The sequence below is a fragment of the Meleagris gallopavo genome, chromosome 5, assembly GCF_905368555.1.
Source record: "Meleagris gallopavo chromosome 5, MGAL_WU_HG_1.1, whole genome shotgun sequence".
Taxonomy (NCBI): Eukaryota; Metazoa; Chordata; class Aves; order Galliformes; family Phasianidae; genus Meleagris; species Meleagris gallopavo.
This window is the reverse complement of record NC_139408.1, coordinates 28,624,919-28,637,156: the sequence shown is the minus strand read 5'-3', so window position 1 is coordinate 28,637,156 and position 12,238 is coordinate 28,624,919. Positions and strand designations below refer to the sequence as shown.

General features: G+C 37.0%; 1 protein-coding gene across 14 annotated transcripts in view; it reads left to right on the top strand.

The window, feature by feature from the left end:
- The window catches only part of GPHN (gephyrin), a 262,511-nt gene extending 256,142 nt beyond the window's left edge, over nt 1–6,369 (top strand). For 13 of the 14 annotated variants that reach the window (XM_085225016.1, XM_085225019.1, XM_085225013.1 and 10 more), the window contains 5 exons: nt 1,010–1,083; nt 1,523–1,587; nt 2,755–2,858; nt 4,100–4,196; nt 5,363–6,369. In XM_085225016.1, coding sequence (XP_085081142.1) covers nt 1,010–1,083; nt 1,523–1,587; nt 2,755–2,858; nt 4,100–4,196; nt 5,363–5,496 — 474 coding nt within the window. In that variant the 3' untranslated portion in view covers nt 5,497–6,369. Of the gene's footprint in view, nt 1–1,009; nt 1,084–1,522; nt 1,589–2,754; nt 2,859–4,099; nt 4,197–5,362 lie in introns of those variants that run through there. The other variant, XR_014883571.1, reaches the window with a different exon arrangement.
- The last annotated feature ends 5,869 nt before the right edge of the window (nt 6,370–12,238 follow it).

Sequence of the window (12,238 nt, the reverse complement as noted above, 5' to 3'; positions counted from 1 at the left end):
TGCATAAAGTCAATGGGCCCTATATTCCTCTGACAGTTCTCCCTCTGATACTAAGCATTCAAGACTTTTAATGAAATAACTGTGAGCATCCAAAAACTAAATAGCAAATAAAAATGTGGTTAATGCAATCAGTAACTGAGAATTCACGCCTGGCTGAAAAAAAGTTGCTGCTTTCCAAGTATTTGAACCAAAAAAAAAAAAAGAGAGAGAGAGAGAGAGAGAGAAATGGGAATTTCAGATTTACTGCTTCCAAAGTCTGTCTTAACAAATGATTGTTATGTCCTGTGTCTTAAGCCTCACTAAACCACTAAACACAACAGATAGTATACTGAATCTTTGAGCATAGCAATTTCCGATGAAGACTAAATATAATTCCAGTTTTCTTAACTGGATCGATAGTATTTATGTAAAACTGTTTTTGGACTATTGTAAAAGCTATCCACAGTTTTTCCTTTCTAAGAAACTTAGGAAAGTTAAACCTGACCACTGTGAATTATGCCACATCCCCAAGAAATTACAGTAATTGCAGTATCCTGGAAAATTATGATTTCTACAGTGCAGTCTTGAATTCGAAAGTACTAGGAGATCTCTTACTCTGCCACTGGATAGCTTCTGTGGCAAAAAGTTAAATAACCTGATGATTTTAAGGCTTAACTTTGAATCACAACAACACTTTTTTTTTTTTTTTTCCATCTTTGACAGACAGAATGTTCTAGTAGCCTCTTTATGGGGTCCTTAAAGATTCTATTGCTGCAGCTGACTTTTAAGTAAATATATTACTGTGTCCTTGTAGAGTCAGGTTTGGCACCAGAAATGAGTCTATTCTTCACGTCTTATTTTTGAAAATACCTTCTTTCAAATACTGGAAATTCCCAATTGAACTGTAGCACTTTCAGGATATAGCAAGTCTTTCATCTTCACTAGATATCAGTTAATTGCTTTGAACACTTAGATGATGTAAGCCACTTTGATGTTACTTAATTGATTTTCTTTTTTATAATTTAAACAGGACTATCTTAAACAGGTGCTGGATATTGATCTTCATGCACAGATTCACTTTGGCAGAGTTTTTATGAAACCAGGGTAAGAAATTTTTTTATTGAGGTAGCTTGGATGGAGATCATATCAGGAGCAGTACTGCCTATGTATCTGAATGTGTTCATCTGTGGACTATTTGCTCTGAAATATTGTCCCATTGTTAATCCTGCTATAAACACTAGAGTAAAGGGAATGGGAGTCACTAGTGTTACCAAAAAAAAAAAAAAAAAAAAAAAAGAGAGATCCTTATATGAAAAACAAATACAGCTCTGTAACAGTTTAATTTTGGTATAACTTACTGGTTGATTTAGCTTCTGACAGTAAGATAGAATTTGATTTTTTTTGCGTATTAATTCATCTACCCTTGGATATTTTCTCAACAGAAGCAAAATGACCATTTGTTTTATTTTCTAAATATTTTAAATAATAATGTAATACGTTCAGTCAAATTCCAGTGTAGATCATAAATTTTCTTTTTCCATAGCCTGCCAACAACTTTTGCAACTCTGGATATTGATGGTGTAAGAAAAATAATCTTTGCACTCCCAGGTAAGATGTTTTGTGGGTTACTTTTGTTGCTGTGCACAGATGACAAGATCTGAAACAGAATAGTGATGTTTCACAATACCCATGTCTGGTATTCTTACTCTTGTCCTCGGAATGTGCTGGTTGGGATACAAGCCTTATGATTTTTTCCATCCAACAATTTCCTTGGCTTTTGTTAACGTGCTGTGCAGGGGTGGTTTTTCCCACAGCTCCCTCCACATTACAGATAGAGATTCTTTGAATGTCAGCACATCCACTCTAAAGAATTGAAAGTGGAGATGAGATCTAGAGAGTGCCTAGGAATATGTCACAGAATGGAAGTTGTTAGTCATGTTCACACTTTGGAACATGAGAGGGCAGCAGTGCTTCACCTCTTGCATACTGGAGGAAATCAGTGAGTTTAGAATAAATATTTATTTGGGAATCCATCTACAAATCTCTGTCCCCTTAATTTTATTCTTTTGCTTTGGCTTTGCATAGATTTCTGACAACAAGGAATCCTTTTCTTGATTAGCTAGTGATGTTCAGATGTCTCTACTGTTTTTTGTCTCATGTTTCTCTCTCCTGCTTCAGTGTGTGTTCACCAGGTCAGAGATAATGGAACCTCTCTCTCTCATATTATTTACATTAGAACTGTCTTTTAGGGAAGACTAGATGTGTAAGACAAGAGGTATTTGACAGAAGTTAGTCATACACCTCTCTTCTTAGTCAACAGAAACCGTATAAAGCAGTAGAATTCTCCTCCACAATCATTTTAAAGCTTCTTGCAACTCTGTTAGGGAATAGAAAGTCATTTAATAATACCTATTTTTCCATTGGAATTGGAAATAATGAATTAATATCCATATGAGCTTGGACTTATACCTCTGCACAATGAACGCTGGCCCCACCTCAGATAAATCTAGATGTAATAAGAAAGGTGGCGGGAGAACAGAAGCAAATGGTGGGGCCTAACGAACAGAAAGCAGCTATGATCAGAGCAGAACTTCAGGACACCATTAGCCAGAGAGTATAGCTTTGAGGAGTTTTACTTGCCACATGCCACTCCAGACATAAGTGGACAGTTGTACGCAGCATGGAAAGTTCTTTAGAATCTTTAAGGTATAAAAATAGGATATTGCTTTCACAGAGTAAATCAAGATGGTTTCACCACCATTCTTTGTCCTACAGGTAATCCTGTGTCAGCTGTTGTCACCTGCAATCTCTTTGTTGTTCCTGCACTGAGGAAAATGCAGGGTATCCTGGATCCTCGGCCCACCATTATCAAAGCCAGGGTAAGAAGCTTGTCCTGTGTTTGAAAGTTCTCTCAAGTTGTTGAAACGCTACTGTTCAAGCTCAGAAAGTTTGGGGGATCTGAACGCTAGGCCAATTCTGACAAGTTGAAGGAATTTCACAGAAAACAGAGGCATAGACTTGAATCTGTTGATGTTAATATGCAGTCCCATAATTTCTAAAAGTGAGTGGCCAACTAGTGGAGTAATATTTACAGATAACAGATGCAGCCATTTGCCAGTCGGGCAGGGAGGACACTTCACTATAAAAAACATACATTTGTTTCAATCTGTGGTTTAAAAAAAAAGAAAAACGAGAGAATAACCTGGAAATACTTAAAGAGTAAGGTAGTTCCGTATCAAAAAGTACGAACATGAAAGTCTTTCTGTTCTTGAGCAGATTGTTTATATAAGCAATCCACATACCCCCACCTAAGTAATGTAAATTCTTTAAACTATTAATGCTACTCTCATAAGAAATGGTGGATACAGTAGCTCTTTAATAACTGGTCTTGAATCTGTATTAAATAATGTGTTAGTCTCCTATTTTTGCTTTAAAGAAGATACCAAAGAACAGATTACCTTTTTGCAGTTTTTCTACTGTTCCTGGCATTCCAGAAACTTTTCTCTTACTGCTCATCCCTTGTGTCTCTCTTATATGCTTCCTCAGTAGTCCATCTTTTTCTTTATCTCATAGCTAAAGTGTTGTAAGACAGACAGCAATTTGTAGCATTCCAGTTTTGAGGAATGTGACGCTCCAACATGACTCCCATGCATATATTTTGCAGTGTGCTTCCATTAAATTTCATTTTGAGCAATCTCTTGTACGTCTTTTCATTTCAAAGATTGGTCATTTCCCTTTTGTCAGGACTAGCAGTGCTTCGAATGTGAATAAATTTTTTATCTGTACAAAATGTGAGCCAGAGACTAGAAATGATAGAACTTTTTTTCCAGAGAGATAGTATCTTTGAACTCCCAATAAAAGAACAGCTTTGGAATATTCCACTTAACGCATGCAGACTTCGGCATACTCTTTGATATTGTAATATCATAGTTGTATCTCCCTTAAATAGTGCAGTCTCTACCTCCTACAGCCTTTGATCTTGCTCTAGACACCATGTAGCCTAGAAATGCAAGTTTTTTAAAAGACTGTTATTAAGGAAGAAAGATTGAACAGATGATTCTATTATCTTAGTGATATCTGAATACATGACATTTTCATTCTTTCTTTGCTTCTTCTACAGTTATCATGTGATGTAAAATTGGACCCCCGCCCAGAATACCATCGGTGCATACTGACTTGGCATCACCAAGAACCACTACCTTGGGCACAGAGTACAGGTTAGTGCCCAGTTACACAAATTGACAGATGCACTTGCAGGTCCTGTCAGTCTGCCATACATGCTTTAGAAGAAACGAACAACAAAAAAAAAACAACAAATCCACATGTACATGTATTTTCATACAAGTTTTGTCATGCAGACTGATTTTCTGACTTTTGAACATCCATGTATACAGTCCTGCTACCCAGTCATGATACCGAAATTCATGCTGTGTCTTACCAACTTAATTGTTAAAACTTTATCAGAATAATCCACCTTTGTACACACACATGTACTGTGTGCTTTTTGTAAATACTCATCTGTGCTTATTTGCACTCAGAGGCACATTTACTTTTACTCTTTGTACTAAATAAACACAAGTTGGACCATAGCAACAATTCAAATAAGAAATTGTGATTCTAACTGAACTGAAGAAGAAGAAACAGCAGTATATGTTCTCTTAGCACAGACTAAGACTTTTATTAATCATGTTTTCTATCTAGGGATATTTTAGGACATTCAGCTGCAGTTGAGATAAATATTATATTTGAATATTTTATCTGTTTTGCTGCACATTACTTCTTTCCTTGCTCAAGCAGACTGGAATGATTTATCTGTCAGTCCAAAAGTTTGAAAGCCAAGAAACTAAGGGGCATGATTTTCTACTGCATTTTCGTTTATTGGCAGTACAGCCAATACTATACTGTTTATTTCCAGAGTCTCTTATATAGCTCATATCCCAAAGAAACCTATTCTTTTGAGTTGGTATATTTAAAAAAAAATCTAGATTGCACTGGTTTTAGCCTCCACACATTCTGAACTAGATATACAAATTGAAAGTATAATTGAAGTAATTTTGATAGGATTAGAAACTCCAACATTAAAGTCATTTACAACAACAAAAAATGGAGTACAGGTAAAGAGTTAACAGAAAAAAATATGGAAGGCTGGATAGGAAAGTAATCAGCAAGGGAAGGAGAGTTTTGAAAACCAGAACAATGGAAAGCTGATGAATCTCTTCATAACTGTCTGTTTCTACCCACCTTTGAACAGATATATTGGAGCTCCATGAATATGTTAGCATATCTTTATAAGAGCAGCTCTTGCTTCCTATCTCATGTGTTGCAGCATTTGAAATTAACTAACTGAAAAATTAACTGAACTTTTTCTCTCACCCTTCTGTAGGGAATCAGATGAGCAGTCGTCTGATGAGTATGCGCAGTGCCAATGGACTGTTGATGCTACCTCCAAAGACAGAGCAGTATGTGGAGCTTCACAAGGGGGAGGTGGTGGATGTCATGGTCATTGGAAGGCTATGATGTCACCAGCAAGAGCGAAGCTTTGATGCATGTCCACATATCATTGACTGTATCCTGTAATATGCAACGGCACAGCTAGTTTTTCTGATTTGGATAAAAGTTGATCAGTATAGTCAACATCTTGAATTATATTTCAAATGGAATTTAAATAAATACCTTTTAAAAAAAAAAACTTTAAAAAGAAATCTTAACAAAGAAATTTATTCTGATTATATCAAAGCAACTTTTTCCTTTCCTTGCAATTGCTTTGTGTGTTCAATGCTAGTTCTAATAGCGGTAGCTTTTAGTAGACAGCAGTAGGTGCCTGCAGAACTTGTGTTTTTCTCATCTTTAAGATACAACTACTTATGCTCTTAAAACAAGGCTGTCTGCTTATTTATACTAGCGTAGACAACACTTGGATTTCCCTTCTCAGTATGCTTCATAACCGCTTCACAGAGAGCTTCTGCTTGTTCTTTATCTTGTATCTCGTGTTGATGTGCACAGTGCCAAAAGCAGAGTGGCTGCACTGGGAACCCAATGAAGCCCCGAGGTTTCCTCACCTCGCTGTGCGTTCAGGAATCTCTTTTGTCCCAGCAGCCACCCAGCTCAGTACTCTTGGGCAGTAACTGGATACCTTTTATTTCAGCAATCAAAAAATTGCTTCCTTAAGTGCTGACAGCCTTTTTAACCAATACATTTAAAAATGTACAGAACTAAAAACAAAAAAAAATCAAAGACTGATCTTGTACAGATATTAGTGTTACCAGCATTCGTGTGGAAATTAAATGAGCAAAGAAATAAAACTGATGTTAAACAACTCTGTACCATAACATTTTCTGTAATGATACTGAAACTTAAATGAATAAAAAAATCCTCAATCATTATTTAAAATTTCAATTGTTTAGCGTTGTTGTTTGAACATCAAAAAGAAAATACTGTTTTAAGAGGGTATTTTGGGTGAGGGAAGTGGACAAGAGGAAGGGAAATAGTAAAAGGAATCTAGAGCCTCTCCTAATGTGCAGTATCACAAGCAAAGTGAAAATACAGGGTGAGCTTTCTCAAACTTATCTCCCAGGGAACAAAATGGAAGTAGTGTTTTGGGAATTTATAATTGTACAAGTATTTAGGAGAATTTACAATTGTACCAGTAAAAGCTGGAGAATGCTTTTTTTTTTTTTTTTTTTTTTCTGTTTAAACTGCATAGCAGTTGCAAACAGCTCTTGTCCTACATTGTGTGAAATTTGATAGAGCTTTGATTTTTTTTTTTTCATAGTGTTCTTTCTCCTTTTGATACTGGGAATACTCAGCCCTTTCCAGATTATGTATTCTGGTCATTTCATGCTTCATCTGTGATTAAAATCATATTGTTGCCATATAGTATCTTGCTCCTTGGAATGCATGGGTCAAACATGATTCCATCAGCTCCATTCATGAAGTCAAAATATTTGTCCACAATACTGCTGGAGGACTTGGGAACATCAACACAAAACTCTGTGTTTAAATTTTGACTGCTACAGTGGACCAGATTTGTAGTTCTTCAATAATTACCGAAGGAATCCCTGAGACTGCTTTTAAGACCAAACTCTTAGCCTTGCAACAGCCTAAATACTCCCTGCATAGGCTTTACAAAGGTAGAAGGCAGGTGGGCATACTGGTATGATGTTCAAAGGTACTCCAGAGACTGATCTTTCAGAGAAAACATGAACATAACTTGCTGATCCTATTTCTTTATTCCGGACCCTAATATCCACACCTGTAATCTTACTGTTTCACAGCAGGATAGCATTAAGTTAAATTCATGAATGCCTGTGTTTACTGTACCAATACTGTAAAACACAGAAGTAGCAGGAGCGAAGAGTTAATATGTCTCGGAGAAGTCATGTAGAACATGGCTTATTTTAATGAAAAGAGTTCTTATATATCTAGGAGTTATAGGCAAATACAAGGCAGCATATACAGTGAAAATGGGAAATTTATAAAGGAGACTAGTAACAGCAATGAGAGAGAAAATTGTTTATGCAACTGGAAATACTAGACAAATATAAAAGAGAGATTTGGAGAAACTTAGCCATGAATATCTTGGGTATTACCAATATAAAAACCACTGCTCAGTGCAGATGTGGCTGAAAACGGGATCTATGCTATGCTGTGCATCACTCCATTTAAACCATATATTGGAATCATAACACTTAACCACCATGGTAATGAATAAAGCATGTAGATTTTAAAACAGTCAAGATTTTTATTTCAACTCACAGACAGCATAAACTCTTAGCCATCCTAATGTATTTTGTAATGCTCTCTGACCAGTATTCAAACTTCTGTGTAAGAAAATGAGCTTTACAATTTCTTTTTTTTTTTTTCTTTTTCCCACAAACTGTGTTTGTAGTTTTCTTCTTTTCACATTATTTTCTTCATCACCCATACATGGGAACTATCATATGTAGAAACACAGGCAGTGGGTCCTGTGAGTCCCTGCCATCCAGCTGGGGAAATCCTACAGTGACCTACCAGCTACCAGAACTTTGATTATACTCTTAGATAGGAAACATCATACAAAAATTGGCCTTTTATAAATACTAATTTCAAGACCTTTAATTATGGAAATTACAACATTAATTCTTTCTTGATATTAAAATGTGCTAGACATGAAATGTCTTTGATCTCTAGGTAGTTATTAGAGAGCTGTGTGACTCCAGAAATTACTAATTAGCACAGAATCTTCAGCTTTTTGTGACTCTGGAGCTGAAGGATTGCACTTAAATTATACTGCAACATAAACAGCACTTAAGGACAACATACAACTGGAATCACCTTGCAGTTCTATCTTTGTCCTCCTCATCCTGCTGCTCTGAGTATTAAAGCTCATCTCTTTTGACAAGTCTCAATCCAGATGTGGTGCTACTTGCCTCATGGACACTAAGATGGCCCCTAAGCTGCAGGCAGCCTACACATACCCTGTGCTGACCACATAAGTTGACAGAAGCTGGTACAGTAGCAGTGTTAAGGGCTGGCCCACATCCTGTTTGGGAAAACTCCCTAGGCTTTCTTCTGACAGCACTTGCAGGGCAGGGACTACATCTGGGAGCTAAGATTTGACAACGTGACATCTTAATTTGGATACCAGATACAAGGCGAAGATGGCCTAGCATTTCTATGGCCCTCCATTATCTTCCAGTACTTTGCTTCTTAAGCCCAGCATTGTCAGATGAACGGCTTGTGAGGTTTTGTGTTGGTTAAGAAAAATACACTAAAAGAGAAACATACCACAGGTGTGTTTGCTTACATCACAAGAGCACTGAGGTGTTTCCAGGTAACTGTATTTGCACTTTACAAAGAGAAGACAAGTGCAGAAAGAAGAATGGTCAGATAGCAAAAAGGAGTATTGGTTCCCATTAGGAGCTATGTGGGAGAGTATTAAGTGAGGAGTCAGAAACCAATTCAGGCTATAAAGCCAGCCAGTAGATTGGTCTGGTATGTAACAATCCTTACAGTCTTCTTAACTAACAAAAAAGTAAGAACAGAAAAGTTAAGTGTTAAGTGCTCATGCACAAAGTTTTCCCAAAATGAAAATTATCATTTATATAAGTTATATTATATTATTTATATAAATTATCATTTATGCTGACACTTTCCAAAAATTTGGTAGTTTCTTTGCTAAACTAGCCAACTAGCTGAAGTCAATTGGCTTTATTCCCATTAAAAAAAAAAATTAAAGGAAGTTTTAGCATTCCAGGTTAGAAGAGAAAGGACATTTATGCATATAGTCAGAGAAAGCACCGATAAAAGTCACAACTAGAGAAGAAAAAAAAAGGGGGGGTTGTTGTGGGGAGATGTGCAGCAAATGATGGTAGTCAAAGCAGCAATCTGTGGAGTAGAGACAAGGTACAGTTTCCCACAGCAGTATTTGGTCAGAAGGTTGCAATTAAGTGCTTTAACCTCATATTGAAGAACATGATCTCCAGTAACTGTACTGAATGGTTTGGCAAACCCCTTCACCATACTAAAGCTATCCGGACAAAAACCACAGAATTTACACCCCTTCAACATGATCCAGTAGCTTAACTTCTATATTTACTCAGAGTGAAGAAGTCACATGGTTGTTTCTTCTGTTTTCTTTTGTGGATTTTTTTTTTTCTGCTGTGAATTCTTCAGAATTAATCTTTGTTTTCTATTAAGTATATCCCAGCCTCCACCCAAAAGGTGAGTCCCCATGGCAGATTTAAAATGTGTATGAAAATAGAGACACTTCCTGGCTAATTCAAAAGCCTGTGGGGTTTACAAATGTTACAGCATCATGATATGCTGCCAGCTGTATGTGTTCTGAAAAGGGCTTAGTGACTCATATTCAGCATTAGAGTAAGACTTGCCCTGTGCATTCGTGCCATATTGCACACAAGCTGACAAAACTCTTAGAATAGAAAGCCTTCTGAGAGCAGTGCACACATGCTCAGTGGCTCTAGCTGGCAAACTGGTCTGGCTGGGGTTACTTGCTCAGCACAGCACTGCACGAAGACATCCAGCATGCTCTGTTTTTATGCAAAAACATGCATTTGCATGGATCCAACTTCAATTTGAAAATGCAGACAACAAACTTAATTTTTGCAGAATTAACTACAAGCAAAACTGAGGATTGGTTGTATACCAGTAACTCCGCAATTAATCTGAATATACCAGAGAAAGTAAATGCACTAGCATGATCCTGATAACCATTGATTTGAAACTAAAATTAAAGTAACTTCAAGAAAAGTATACGAGGAGAGTTTTCTGGAAGACAATTGTATAGCCATGTGAAAACTACCTTATAAACAGGGTATGGTTTCAAAAACCCTGATTTACTCTTTGTAGTGAACAATGATGGATTGTAAGAATCGTACCCTGAAGCACTTGTGTCTATAAGAAGCAGTTATATTGTCCAAGAGCTAGCTGAATGTGAAAACGTCTTAAAAGAGAGGAATGGGCATAAGAGAAACTGGAGTGAGATGAAATAGTCTGATCATGATTAAATTGTGTTACCAGTCAGGAGAACACCAGAAAACTGTCCCACTCAACTAAGAAGAAAGCATGCAAAGTGGCCTCCATCTGTGCCTGACTTTCTCTTTGTGGATTTTACAGTATCCTAAGGTGCACTGGTGGGATGCCATTACCAAACAGATATCTAAAAGATCAGCAGGACAAATGAGATCAAGAACACCAAGGACATAAAGCTTTTCAAAAGCAGTGTAGTGTTACCAGTTTGACGAGCGTTTCCTAACCAGGATGTTTGTCTGCTGTGGCCAAGTGATCAATCGCTTCATCATTCTGAAACAAGCTATTTGGCTTCCTCACAGGGACCCCACTTTGCAGCAATGTGCAAACTGGGCACTAAGCCAGGAGAAGCCAGCCAAGATATTTGCAGACACAACTTCCAACACTGGCAACGGCTGGCTCCAGCAGGAAAAGGCAGCTTTTGTGTGACAAACTCAAGAAGCTGCCAAGAGGAAGGCAACATACAGCCAGAAACTCCTGTACTGCATCACCTGTGAGCCTTTAGGAAAATAATAATAATAATAATAATAATAATAATAATAATAATAAAACAAATATTTCCCTGAAAAAAAAAAAATTATCTAAGAGGTCATATTTTAGGAAGAGAGTATAAATTCGCTGCAGATTTATAATGATACATCCTCCAAATATTCCCCCAGTATCCAGTGTTTGTTACAAGAATTACCACAGCTTAACAATATGAAGCATCGTCTCCGTTTTGTTCTGAATCTGCCATCTCCTACTTTCCTTTGATGTCTCTTAGCTTTCATGTTGGAGTGTGGAATAAGAAGCCACTCTCACTTTGCCACCCATATTTCTGTAAATAACTTTTGACTGGATTAAGAGTCCAAATCTAAAGAGTCTGCCCTTTGTGTGTGGTCAGCACTCCATCTTAAAGGACCCACGAATTGGATGCTTCTTGTTGCACCTCTTTGGACCTTCTTCAGCTTCACTATAGTCTCTGAGACAAGAAGACCAGAACTGCATGCAGAATTAAAAGGCATAACTGTCTTTTATAAAAGCCTAACAACTTACATCCTTCTCTATTTCCTAATATTTAATTATACTGTTTTTCAGTGTTTCTGACCAACATGTTTTTACAGATCTTAAAATAAAGGTAACCCTAAAGTCTCATTCTTAATTAGATGTGGTCAACCTAGAAAAAAGTAATTGTAGATGATAGCTAAGGAAAACATCTTCCTCATATGCATCATTTTACTTTTGTCTGTGTTGATAACCTCAACTATTTCAACACACTTCCACTCAATGTTGAGCAATGCATCTGTAGTTCTTTGTAGCTTTCTTTGTCTTCAACATTGCAAACATGTTAATATCGTCAGCAGTCTCTATCAGTTCACCGTTTGTCCCTTTTCTAATATATTTTAATATATTTTTAAATATCTTTATTAGCTGAAATCTTCTAGACTACTTCTCCCAGGAAGTTCTGCACCACAAAAGTAGAAGTAGGACAGGAGATATTTCAATCCATATTTGCTACTTCCTAACCTTTTCTCTTTCATGGGAGATAAGGAGCTCAGGAAAACTTACAGCAGCATCTTGACAAAAGGACACCTATAAGCATACTTGTTACCTGGAGCATGTACAAGCAATACAAACACAAGCAGCTACCAGGCTGCCATTATCAAAGCCTTTGCCAAAATCCTGAGGACATTTTGAGGTGCCAGACAACAGAGATAACACCAATTATCACAGATGAGGATCTGTTCTATCC